The 14074-nt window shown below is 42.4% G+C and overlaps 1 protein-coding gene across 1 annotated transcript in view; it reads right to left on the reverse strand.

The window, feature by feature from the left end:
• The window catches only part of BEND7 (BEN domain containing 7), a gene marked incomplete at its 3' end in the record, with an annotated part of 40262 nt that extends 26250 nt beyond the window's left edge, over positions 1-14012 (reverse strand). The window contains exons 1-3 of the mRNA XM_008949445.1: positions 13952-14012; positions 10041-10124; positions 72-371 (exon numbers count right to left, since the gene is read on the reverse strand). Of these exons, the coding sequence (XP_008947693.1) occupies positions 72-371; positions 10041-10124; positions 13952-14012 (445 nt within the window). The remainder of the gene's footprint in view (positions 1-71; positions 372-10040; positions 10125-13951) is intronic.
• Between the last annotated feature and the right edge of the window lie 62 nt (positions 14013-14074).

The following is a 14074-nucleotide window of genomic DNA, read 5'->3' on the forward strand; positions in this document are numbered from 1 at the left end:
AAGGCAGAAACGCAGTACAGGAGGAGGGGGGGAGGGGAAGCGTTGTGCTCAGTCTCTACTGCGGATCATACCGTTGGGTGCCACGTTTCGCGTTTGACTCTGGAAGGTTTTGGATCGGGTTCCATACTGCCCTGGAAAATGGCCGGCTGGGGCTGGCAGCTCGTGCCACGCGCCGCCCTGGGAAGGGTGAAGGCTGGCCTGGGACTCTGCGGGGGGATTCAGCCGCTGGGCCCAGGCTAAGTCTAAATCTTGAGGCTCCTCCTTCAGCTTTTCTCCTTCTTTGCCAACTCGTTGATAGATTCTTCCAGTGCTGTCATTCAGTAATCTTCTCATCCCTGTAATTTGTTTTTTAATTTCCCGGCTTTCATCTCCTAATGAAAACAGAGCCACAGTTATCATTGTAAATTAGCAAAAACGGTAATGGGTAGAGATTAGTGATTTCAGATGCCAGTAAAAGTTGGAGTACAAAAATAAATAAATAAAGATGAGAAAGAAAAGAGGTGGCTGAGCAGTCATTGGCATGTACCAGGCTATGCCTTAACACAGCGATGGTTGACACCTCTCATGGTTGAAAGACCTGCTGAACTTGGCTTTCTTGATGCCATTTGTAAGGCTTTGATGAGTAATATTATTTTTCTCCAGAAGGAAATAAAAATAGCTACAGCAATTTCAAATATTCTATCCTTTTAAGAGACTGATCCTATTCAGGCATTGGCATCAGTAGATACTTCCTCCAAGTAAAGCCTAAAGGATCAGACCCTTTATATATCAGTTGGCTGTATGCTGCAGGAGAGATCCTACAACTAAAAAATAAACCACAGAAAGCTCCACATCACACACACACACAAAGCCACACTGCACCTATTGATTTTAATGAACAGAATTAGTTCCTTATTTCACAGAATTTAATATACTGGATTATACAGGTATAAATTAAAAAGCAGCTAATACTTGTAAAACCATATATAGCCTAACGGCTGGATGTCTTAAAAATGTAGATTATGAAAACAAAATGAAAACACATACAAAAAAAATGTGACTGTTCCAAATAAATTCAGGACGTTTAAATAATAACAGTTACATACTTTAATACTCCCGGCACCATTTAAGTATTAATTTTACACATGAAACTGCTGATTGCACAATGAATATATGTGTTTGGGGCAGATAGTAGCTATTTTGCTCGTTAAAGCATACATTACATTTCACTAGTAATAAGGAAGTGTTCATAGCCCCTTCTGAAATAAGAAGCTTCTATTTCTTTTACTGGTAATACAAAGATCAAATATCCTAAGCAAATGGAGTCACGAAGATCATGAAGCTGATGAATCAACCTCCTTTATAGTATACTTAACACAGTAGTACCTGGCATCCTCTATTCAATTCACATTTGAGCTTCCCAAAATAAATACTATTTTTGGCAAAGGGATAGCGCAAAGAAATCTTCAGAATTAAAAACCAACCCCCCCTCCAAACCCAAGATGCAACATGCATCATTTCTGGTTCAACAAGGTATTTGAACACGTGCTAAGGCCAGGCATGTGAATAACCCTATCAACTCAAGAGCACTACCCAGTTGCCTAAACTTAGGCACACGCTTAGGCAGCTGGTTAAACCAGACAGCTAAGAGAGCAGCAACCCCCTCCCCAATGGGCCAGCCTCAACATGGCTGGGATGTGCTGCAAGCCCAGTGCACCCAAGGACACACAGCACCCAAAGAGGGAGTTTTTGCTCTAGGAGGCAAACCAGGAGAAGGGGAGACAAGCTGTACAATCTGCTCCAGCCTCTGCTGCTGAATCAGAGCATCTCCTGGTTGACCTGGTGCACTGGTTCCTTGGGCCAGCACCAGTGGGCTCCAGCCCACCCCAATCCAGAGAGAAGAGTGGGTGGTTTGCAAGAAAGCTTCTAGTCCAAAGTTAGAAAAATCTTTGTCAAGCCTGTACAGTGATATTTTAACACCTTTTGCACTCTAGCTCAAGCAGTGACAACAACCCTCTGGAAGGAAGTTTTGCACTGTATTTATTTTGTTGGTTTCTCTGAGGATTTACGTGCGTGGGTGTGATTTAATTAACAAATCACAGCACCAATTCCTTTAAAATGACACTTTCTGGCCCCAACCCAAGCAGGGATTGGCTATTTGCAGCTCCCAATGTCAAGAGGCTGCAGAGTACTGCCGGACTCCAGCTTCTGAGATACTCAGACCCATGGACTGACGACGGCCTTTCTCCTGTGAGTGGCTGAACCTGCCCCTAGCCCAGCTCCAAACGCTCCCACCACGCCAGAGCACGAGCAGACAGGACACTCACCCTCGACCATTCAGCAGTACACCAGGCTCTCAGAGATCTACGTTGGCAATGTAGATTTGTATTCAGTATCAACATGTATCTGAGTATCAAAGAAGCTTCCCACCCACCTCCTCTTGTGTGCAGTGACTGTGTGCCACATGGCTGGTCGGGTGACACGCTGTTAGAAAGATTAAATTTCCCTTACCCAATTACATAAAATATTGATGTTAATTGAGCTTATTCAGCCCTGATTCTGGTCCCTTGTTCCTTCATATAAAAGACCCGCCCACAGAGTGAGCATACTTACCTCCAAATAGAAACCCCCTACATTTACACTACAACAAACCTTCAACATGCATCCTATGTAAGCATGTCTTTGTATTTAGGTAGCACCCTACATAAAACACAGAGATTCCTCCATTGTGAACTCGTTTCCTGGGGGCTTTCTTTGTTTTTAGGGATTTTTCTGTTTGCTTTTTGTTTGTTTCTCATGTTTTGTTTGGGGGATTTGTTTGGTTTTTGTTTAATTTTTTGATGTTGTTTTGTTTTGTTTTATAAAGACGTGTTCTGTTTTGTAAAGAAGGGCCTTAAGAGCATACAGGATATGAGCTTGACTAGTCTTCAGTGCAACTTTACATTCCCACTGTGTGTATCCCCCATGCAATTATGGTTTTTTAGATTTTAATTTGTAACTGGCCAGCAACAGCAGTATCCTTCCCAACACGAGTGGAGAGCAGCTGATGTTGCATCATCAGAATCTGCAGGCAGGCACAGGAACAGTAACAGATTTAACTTCTTGCTCCCTGGTTATCTCATTTGGCTATGAGCTCTAGAGCCCAATGATAGCATTTTGTTATCAGCTATTTCACTTCTGATGATTTTCACAGATAACAAACCATTTAATTTAAAAATGAAAAAAAAAAAGGAAGATGTGACACAGAGAAAATCAAATAGCCCAAGCTACTGTGTCTACAGAAGGGCCAGCTTTGTTTTTAAATGTTGAATGGGGTCATCAAGGAATGAAAAAAAGTTTGTTCCATAAAAAACTGCATTACCTATCTGTGAAAAGCCTCCTGGGCCAGATGTTGAGGCCTCAGAGGAGCTGTGCATATCTCAACCTTTCCCTGTACTCTTGTAGCCATGCCAGGGCTCCTCACTGCTCCCCAGGGGATGGGGATGGCTCCGACTGGCAGGCTACAGGATCTGCCATTTGGATTCCCCATGAATCCTTTCGGTTTTATCTGAAACCAATTAAGTTACTTGCAAAATGCTAAAATACTTACTACTACTACTTACTTAAAACTACTACTTAAAAAAAACCAAACCCTACTTTAAAAAAAAAGCAAATCACAGTCCTATTTAGGAACTTACAAGTAAAGATTGTTAATATATTTTGGTTATGACTATTACCATTTTTTCAAAATTACTATTATAGTTGTTTCTGTGATGAACCCTTATACACAACCTATTTTTTCCACGTGGCCTGACTGTAACCTTACAAAACGAAAAAAAGCTCTTTCAGAAATACTACATTAAACAGTCATAACAAGTAATTTCCCCAACACTCATTTCCATCTCTTTTTGCACTGAAACTGTGCACAGCATAAAAAACTCCTGCTTTGAAAACTGCCAAAATGTTTACAATTACAAACGCATAAACATAAACCAGAACTGTCCTAGGGTGAAGTAGCAGCCACATGCTACATGTACACCTGTCTGAAGCAACAGGCCTGTAAACAACTCCAGTTAGCTAAATATTATTGACAAATCATTAATTCCATTCTTTGCCCCCATATGGCTGACCATCTCTTCACTACTGTGCTTATTCAATTTAATATAAATACAGTACACTGCCTACAAACAGGTTACTATACTTTTTCCAAATTTGTCAACTATTATCATAGTGCTACAAAATTATAAAACTATATGCAACCTCTATGGTAAAATATTAATTTTATTCCAGCATTAGAGAAGTGGTAACTACATCTGTAATTAATGTGTGTGGTTTGAAGTGTATAAATGAGTGAACAGAGTTAAGGCTGGACAACTGTCTGTATTTGATGTTTTCCTCCTTTAACTCATACAGACAAATAACCATAATGTTCTCTTGGCCCAGGATTTTGCCATTGATTTCTTTATTTTTAACATTTATTTTTATCATATGTTTTGGGAAATATTCATGAGTAGTTGACTTTTTCAATACAGTTTGATTTTCTATGAATTACCATCTAATTTTATGTTACGTTGTGTTTTGGCAGATGAAAATCCTACAGAAACTCTTCCCCTCTTGGCTATACACAGAGGGATTTTCCCTCCATCAGGCTGCCTGCTGAAGGTACTTTGTATCTCACAGATTTCCACTTTTGTGTCAAACTAGGCTGAAACTGGTGAACGAGTTCAGAAGCTCTGGGGAGGGTGGGAATGGCAGCGACAGCCAGTCAGACAGGCACATGTGAGCTGACAACATGAGCCTGGTTTGTAAGGAAACAAGGCTCCAGAAGTGAGAAAAAGTGGAAGTCAATGTGTGTGGCTTGAAAGCTCAATAAAACATAATAAGTCATTGCAACGGGTGATATAATCAAACATATTTAACGCCATTTTATTAGACACCACTCAAATGCTGCCCTTCCTGGAAGAGGGCCAGCAAAATCTATGTGCTGTGTTTGAAGATTTTGTACAGGCTAATTCAGAGCAGCTCCAGCAATTGGGAGGCACGTGCATGCAGGGCACACGTCACCATGGCACAGCCAGGCTGAACTCCCCAAAACACCTTTTTGAATGTTCCATGGTGTCCCAAGTATTTCCTTCAAAGACAGGTACACTAGAAGGGAGCTAGGCATCCCTTCTCAGCAAAAAAAAAGACCCTAACTTTCAAAACTCAAGATATTTTTGCCACTGTCATCTTCTACAAGTAGTCCTGAAATAGAACATTCTTAAGATGAGCACAGGGAAAACAGAGGAGCCATGTGCATGATTCCTTATTGGATCAAAGGTTTCCTAAATAACATGGAAAGTCGTTGTGACTGCTTTGTGGACAATTTGAATAGGGCACCTGCGTAGCTAAATTGATGGGGTAAGAAAGCATTTCTCAAACAAATGATCCTCAGTCTTTGCTGGCATATAAGAACCTGTATTGAACAAGTAACACAGGCAACAACACGCCTTGCAAATTAAAGACCTAAACCCGAGTCAGCAGGGAGAGCAGTGGTCACGAACAACGTCAGGGAGTCACACAAGCAACATGAGTTATGAGCTGGGGACTTTGACTACCCTAAGCTAACACACAGGGACATTTAAGCTGCCTTAGCTGAGGCATCTTAGTGTTCTAAAATACCACTTAAAAGCACTTACTATCTTCATGTCACCACACAAAGCACTAATATTCTAACTGCAGGAAGAGTGGATCACCCTCACATCAGACCCCCTACTCCCAAACATGGAAGCACATGGGCTGATTGACATCCCTGCCTATGAGGAGAGACAGAGAGCTCATAAGTATCACTAACGCCGAGGTAAGCAAAGCAATTTGGAGAATCAAAACCAGGATCAGAACCTGGGACCACTCAGGATCTGGGGAGTTATTTCTCTGGAAGCTGGATCAGCCTAGTTGGCCTGCCACCACCACCACCACATAACTGTTTTGAAGAGCTTGGTGAAATGGTTTCAAAACACCCGACAGGAGCAGATACAGAAGTCTAAGCTACACACTTCCGTGCCACACTGCAACAGTTAAATCACTTGGGAAAGGACAAGTGAGCAACTGGTCAATAAATGTATATATTAATGGGGTCACATAATTAAGAAAAGTAATAACAGATATGCAACAACTTCCCCCAGTTATTCGAAATATCCCAGGTCAAGATCACACTCCAGCCCCGAAGGGAAAGGCTTTACAAAGTTAGATCACTGGAGAACACAGACACATAAAATACACTTATAGCAGTCTTAATTACAGAAGCTCCTCCTGCAACAATCAAACCTGGGATACAATTCTATTAAAACTAACAAGTAACTTCACAGACTTGTGTTGTCAACTTCTTCTCTGTGAATAAATGGCAAAGGATGTTATTTCTGGGACAGAATAAATTCTTGAAATTAGTGAGTAACTTATGCATCGCTCCCCTGCTCCAAGAACACATTATTTATTTTTACCATGACATAGCAAAGTTATTAATCTGCTGCCTTCCATTCCAACAATGTGAAATGCTGTAAAATGCACAGACACCTGCATTACAGCACATTTCAGTTCCACTTTATATCAGTCATAAACATCTCTGTTTTGGACATCTCTTCAAAACAAATGCTCTGAGCACACTGTGCGTAGCATTCAGTTTTATGAAACTATAAAAGTTCTTCTCTGTTAATTACACAGACAAATGTCTCATCACACATTTGATTACCAGGATAATATAATTAGTTTCCTACATTAACCTTTCAAACATAGAGCCTGAATTTCAAGTTGAAAGCATTGTAAAAACACTCAGTCTGGAGGTGTATTATATTTCCACTTTTTCGTGGCGATAATAAAACATAAAGGCTGAAAAAAAAAAACAATGTGGTGCATGCAAAACATTTTTTTTTTAATAGATAAGCTAGGTTTAACCAGAATTGTCCACAAGAAGTGGGTGTACAGCCCCCTCATGGGCTTGTATTTCCAAGTCTGGACTAGCTGCCCTGTGACAGAAGGTTTATGCTGATAAGTGGTAAAAGCCGAAGTCAGGTCTCTCTTAAATCTTGCCCATATCCGAGGTTTAAGCACTTCACTCTGGACTGCCTCCTCCTCCTCAGGTTGAGCTGGTATCAGACAACTAAGCCCTTCCCTTCAAAACAGAAGGGATGCCACTCCTCATCCACAAAACACAGCAGTGACATTCCCCCCTCCACAAATTTTGCAAAGGCTATGGTTAGTATGTCCTTCAAAAAAGACATGATTTCTTGTTTATCATCTTACCAGAACAAAGGATCAGAGGAGAGTAAAAGCCACCACACCTCCCCCTCCAACACAGCTCCATTCAAAAAGCCATTTCACTTCACACCATTGCAACCATCCGAGGTCACGTCCAATAACACCTTCTCCTAACTGTGCTGAAGCTTCCCCCAGTTTTCAGCCTGCATGTACACACAGCCATGCTGTACCCATCTGTGCTGGGACAAAAAAATGCCATCTAGGTTCAACAGCTCTTTTCTGACATTTGACCCTTAATTTATATGTATGTTAAGCAAACTGATTTATTTACTCTAGGAGCTCCCCTCTTCTCAACAGTGCATCTCTTTGCTTTGAGTTCATAGTTTCTTGACTGTGCAACCAACACATATGCACATCCCATTTCCAATAAAGCTTCACTTGCTTCTATATGGGCATTAACGTGTCACCTTTTCTAAAGTGATGTATCTTAGCATCCATTCACATACTAAAGGCTGCAGCACACTAAGGTTTCAACAGCTGATCCCACAAATCTGCTATACTGGAGAAGAAACCAAAACTGGGGAAAAACATGACTCTAAACCAGGAAGTTGGGCTGAAAATCCTTCTGGGTTGAATTCTGGCATAAAACAATGAAATCAAGTGAAACAGTGATTACACCCTGAAGCTCCTTATTACTGGACAGGACACGAAGCTGGGGAAAGTGTTGCGACCCCACCATCCCTGAAGTACATGAAAAAATACTCCATGCAATGTGAAAATTTTTGAAGGACAGCTGGAATGCCAAATGCCACTCAACCCAGATCCCTGCTGAAAGGTGGGAGCTCAGATTTTGAGTGCCTTCAGTCGAGTTCAGTTCCTGACACTGCCTCCCCTACATCTCAGATCAGTGTCTTTGTCATTAGGAATCTGCATAGAAGAGGACACCAAAGTAACCTACTGAAAATGAAGTGGAGAAGGTTACATGACCTCTGAGTAACTTACTCAACTGAACCTAACCCCAAGGAGGAAAAAAAAAAAGCCTAGTCTACAAATCTTGCATGGTCATACATCACTCAGACCTGTCAAAACCAGCATGCTTTGAGGATATCTGAGAGCTGGAGATGGTCAGGAAACAGCATCTTTTTCCCTTTGTAACAACTGTGTGTGGACTCCCACGACTGGAACTCTGTGTTTCGGTACCTGATAAGGAAGACCCTTGATAGGACTTGCATTCTTAAAGGTTAAATTCTGGCTGGCTCTTGAAATAGGTGAACTTGAGGCACATAAATGCCAGAGCACACTCGCTCACAGTGAAAAGCTGGGCATGCTCAAAAAACCCAAACCAAACCAACAAACCTAAATACAACACTGCCAAACCAAAATCAAAATCAATTTGTCTGACTCATGGCAAGGATGTTAAAGCACAGACTCCTGCACATGCTTAGAAGCATCCTGGATTAAGCAATTGCTTAACTCCTGCCAAAGCTTTATCATGATTTAGGGTTGGAAGAGAAAGCATTCCAAGTAAACCTCTGCTGGAGCTCACTCCATCAGGTTTATCAGACTTCACCGACGAGTGCTTACAGAACATGAAATCCAAACACAAAGCACAGCAGACACCTTCACTTCTCCCTGGAAATGGGTTTAGAGAAGAAATATTTGCTCAAAATCCTAATTGTGAGAAGCTGAGAGGGCAATTTAACTCAGCTGTCACCCCTGTGTAAATACACCAACCATCAGAAGATTCCACAGTGCCCAAGACATCCTCCTGCTCCCTCCCATTTGCTGCTGACCTCTAGAAAGGGATGTGACACTCTGAATTAAGGAGACAAAGGCATTTTGCATGCAGACTGACTTCAGGTGCTGATTCACACCCTTGGGACCAACACTTCTTTCTGGCTCCAGGAGGCAACATGCACAAACTGCAGAAACCTCCTATTACCCTATGAAAATGTTTAGGCTCCTGGTGCTGTTAAGGAGAGGCAGACAACCTCAAATCTATCACTGCAAAGGCCTGAGCAAGGTGTCCAAGAGCTGGCTTTATACAGCAAAAATCAGTATAGTAGCTTGAAAATATGGCCCTTACTCTGCTGAATTTGGCACACTGAATTTTTGCCAAGAGGTGCTTTACCCAGGTGAGGTCCTGGATGCAACAGGAGGGGGCTGGAAGCAGGAAAGGAAGAAGCACTCTGCAGCTGAGGAGTCATATGGGACAAAAAGCACACAGAGAGGAAAGACAAAGGTTTGCTGATAACCAGTCTTATCATGCTGCAGTATATATCATGCTCCAGACTCTGTATTACTTCTCTGTTTTCTTTACACATTTTTAACTGTTGATTTAATTTAATTTTGCCATGGCGGGATTAGCAGGCAAGCTACAGAGGTGAAAGGACATTACATTAAGACAGCACATTAATCCTCTATCCCACCCAAGGCAGAAGCAAAACCAAACAAATAGCAGCTTCCTGGAAATTGAATTTCTGTTATCCAGATGTCAAAGATGTAATACCCCAATTACACAAACTATTGCCAGTGAAGCATGCCAGCGAATATGCAATGTAAATGGGGTGAGCACAGAGCTGCAAAACTGCAGAGTCAGCATCTGGCTCTCTGAGTGAGTGATAATTAGCACTGTGTGTAGACACTAATAAACATTTATGTCTGAAATTACAACTTTTAGCAGTGTTAATAAAGGATATATTGGCAATTCGTAGAATAAAAGGGTCTTGAAAAGAATGTCATATTAAACAATGGCAGGCGCTTCCTGTGCTTGCACAGAGATTTTTCTCCTCCCTAATTGCAAATGGCCACGCTATGTTGCTCAGAAATTAATCAACACAAGCACATACCTAAAAAAACTGGTTGTGTTTCTTTGGTCTCTCCATTAACATCATTGCTGTAGTCAGAGATCTTATATATCTCATGATGGTAATCTGGAATGAAAAACGATAAAAAAAATTAGAACTCAAGTGATCTGGAAAAAATGAATGCTGAACACACTGCTACAGTTTTACTACATAATTTATCAATATATCTCCAGTTTATTTCATGTACATTGAATTAACCACAGAAAATGTGCTCTGTATCAGCACCTCCAAAAAAAAAAAAAACCAAAACTTTGCTCACACTGGAGAGACTCACCTCAAACATTTCACAGATTTTAGGGAATAGCTATGCCTGCCCTAAATTACTGTGTTCATTTTCACAGCAAATTATCCCACCAGATGCCAATTATCTGGCTTCTTGCTTTACAGATGGAAAGCAGATTTACAGTGAAATCTTCACCTTTCCAAAGACCAAGGGAAATTTTCAAACTTCACCTCACTAAGAAAATGACCAACGTTCATTAGGGCTGCATCATTTAGCTATACTGACTCACACTGGTGTCAGTGGGTCTCTAAATTCTGAGGAAGGGAGGACCAGGGACACCTGAGGATATTTGCCTATAGAAACTAACATCTGCGATGACCTTCAGAATAAACAGTAGCATCTCACATCCAGAGGTGTTACAGGATAAAACAATAAAAGAAAATAAAATTCACCACTGAACTTCTGTTTCAAATGAAAGAATGTTTTGCTGTGAAGGTCCCTGCTGTAATCCCAGGCAGGTGTTCAGGAAAACCAGAGCTTTGTTTACATGTGTGTACAGAGGGAATACTAAGTCCAAGACAAGAAAAAGAAGTGTCTAAAGGCAGCACTCCTGGATGCTATGTTCTGCCTCTGCTACTGGCACACACTTCGTCCTTCGGCAAATCGCTAAGACTGAACAATATATTCAGTGTCTTGAAGCAGCCACCTCCCCACCTAACTCCTTTAACCCCCTCCCAGTTCCCAAAGCTCTCAACTACTCCCTCTGTCAACTGGATTTTATGGTTACTTCCCTCACAAAAAGCAAGGTGGAGATTAACTCATGGAAGAGCATGTTGGGGGATTCCCTTGAAAGGCACAACAGAAACCACGGGTGGCACAAGCAGCTCCTCCTCCCACGAGCAGCACACCTGCACCTCTGACAAAACAGCTACAGGATCAGAAAGGTCTCCTGGAAGCCAAACTTTGTTACGTGCTGCTTATTCACACAGCACGACTGTCCTGAGGGCACGAGAGAAGGAATGACCCAGTAAGTAAACCAGAATTGAGCTTAGCACAGCGATGCAAAAGAAAGAAAAGGGCCCAGAAAGAAAATGAGGGGAAAAAACCACAACAGGGAGTTGGAGAGGTCAGCAACGAGGTGCTCCACAAAGGGTTCTGTTGCCTACAGAGCACGCCCAGTGAATGAAATGGGTAAAGGTGAAGTCTGAGATATGACATCAAGGAAGTAAAGGTTCCTTTCATAAGGCTAAAACTACAGGATTTATACTGGCTGCTGTCTATGGTCATCAGCTGTCCTGTCGAGGAGGGGTGAGATGAAGCAGTTCAGTGGGCACCTGGGGGCCAGCCACGGTCAGCCCAACACACTCTGCATTTTTACCCCCTCATGGGTATCCAAGATCTGCTGAGAGTATGTGGAAACTAGGAATTAAATGACTTACAGATTCACTTTCCTTAGATATATAGGTTACACGTGGTTCCTTCTCTAGCACTTCCCTCTGTCCATCCAGCTGGTCACGATATTCCTCTGATCTACAGCTGCCACCTTAAAGGCACCCCACTTCATCCCAGAGGCGGCTGCATTTTACTGCAGGAGTGGAATTCCTCTCGATCTGGTCAGTATTGATCAGCTCCATAAGGTGCTCTAAAGTTTTTTTGGGGACAGAATAAGCACTGTACGGGTGCATATCCTCAACAGATGGTGTGTTACCAACGAATTGACACAGCGTAGCCTTTTCTCTTTGGTTTCCTTCTTCTGCCTGGCACGTCGCAGCCCAGGCGCTGCGAAATCCGTATCAATTTCACAACAGCAAAGGCTAAACTGTGACATTACAGAATGACTCCTGCAAGAGGCAAAGGCCAATTACAAGAGACAACTATTTATACATAATTATCTTTCTAATCAACTGCGATAGAAAACGAGTATGCGAGGGCAGACTCACATGCAAAATGTGATGTTTATCTCCTTCATTCTCAAAGTACAAAACCATAATTTTCTCTTTAGGATGTGTTCTTAGTGTGGCTTTTTGACTTTCCACATCCAAAAAGAGGCCCCAGATAAAATAAGAATCTCTAATGATGCACCATTGCAACTGAATTTACCTATTAAACCAAGGTTAAATAGATTCTCTTATACACCAAGACATATCAAAACCTGTCATGAATGGCAACTGAGAACTGGCAAAACAGTCATCTACTTCTGATAGCACACATATATTTTTACAGTTCCTTTAAAACAGAAATAAAACCATGTCTTCAATTTCAGTTTTGCTTTTCCACCTGTTTCACTTTCACCCTCTCAGGCTCCAGCCCAGTCTTGCACTAGCTCTGCCTCCGAGCTGGGAGCACATTCAATATCAAAACCCCACAAAGCAAACGTTTTCTCTGTAGAAATTAAACCCTTGACAGGTTTGCTGATGCATAGAGCCCTCTGATACGTTTCAGACAAGTCTGAGGGGTCACTGCCCCTCTGGCTTTTAATAGGGAGCATGTGTGATGCTCCAGACTCCCCTTTGATGGTACAGCAGTTGTTATTTACTATTCCTACCATGTGAGTTTATTTTTATCTTTAAATTTCTTTGCATGGAACGTGATTTTGCCAAGTGCCTGCAAAGACACTGCTTTCCAGACAGTGAGTCTTGACACTCGTGTGTGTGTCCCCCCCTTTCCCAAGTGTGACATTACACCCAAGCAGTCACCTGCCTTAAACTTGGCATGCAGGACACACACGGCGTTTCATGGAGATATTCCCATCCAATACTTGCAAACACAAAAGGAAAAAAAAGATCTCAAGTCAAATCCATCAGGGCAAAAAGATCTCATCGGCAGGAGAAGGGATAAAGCCCCAACCAAAATAAATCCCTAGGGCTGGGAAGTCCACCTGTTAAAATGCCTACCAGCGCCTGGATCTTTTTATTATTTATTAATAAAAAACAACAACAAGACTGAAACGCGGTGCTGGGCTGCTTCCCCGACATGAATCCAAACACTTCCCCCCCGCGATCTCTTTTAAAATATCCTATTTTCAAAAGCAAACACACCCCGAGTGAACAAGTTACACGCCAGCGGCTCTCCCTTGCCCACGTACAATTAATTAGCTGCGTGGATTTTTAATAAAGAAACCTCTATTCGGCTTTTCTTTGAAATACGCAGTCAAACGGAGGAAAAATCACACCCAAAACACAATAAATCCACAGGAGTTGAATGCTAAGAAGGTCCGTTGCTGCTCAAGTGTCATTATTTTTTTGCCTGCTTCCCGATTTTACCTTTTCTCCCCCCCAAAGCAGGATTTACCACGAAACACGATCCAACTTTATTTTGTGCTAGCTCTGCCTGTAAAAAAAGCCACATCTACCTTTCTGGGTATGTATTTTTAGGGAGGCGAGGGGGGGTGTTCTGGGGACAACACGCAACATACATACAAAATAATTTTTTAAGGGGGGGGTTTAAAGAAAAAAAAAAAAAACAACAAAACAGAAAGCGTGCGATGGTTTTGGGGAGTTGAAGCACAGGATTGCGGAGTTAAATAACAGACAGGGGAGGGAGAAGCGATACGGGGAGCGGGAGCACTGGCGTTTCGTAACGCCCCGCTCCCCCCGGGGCAAAAGTCCGGGCTGCCCCCGGCCAGGGAACAAAGCCCGAGCCGCCCCCACCCCCCCCGCCGCCGCCTTACCTTCGTTGATCAGTTTAAAGCTTTGGGATTTCCTGCTTCTCTTCCTCTGCGTGAACTCCATGGTGCGGGCAGGAAGGAGCGGGGCGGCCGGGCGGCCACCCGGCGGCGGTGGCAGGACCAAGG

This window comes from Merops nubicus, unplaced genomic scaffold, assembly GCF_000691845.1.
Source record: "Merops nubicus isolate BGI_N331 unplaced genomic scaffold, ASM69184v1 scaffold11211, whole genome shotgun sequence".
Lineage (NCBI taxonomy): Eukaryota > Metazoa > Chordata > Aves > Coraciiformes > Meropidae > Merops > Merops nubicus.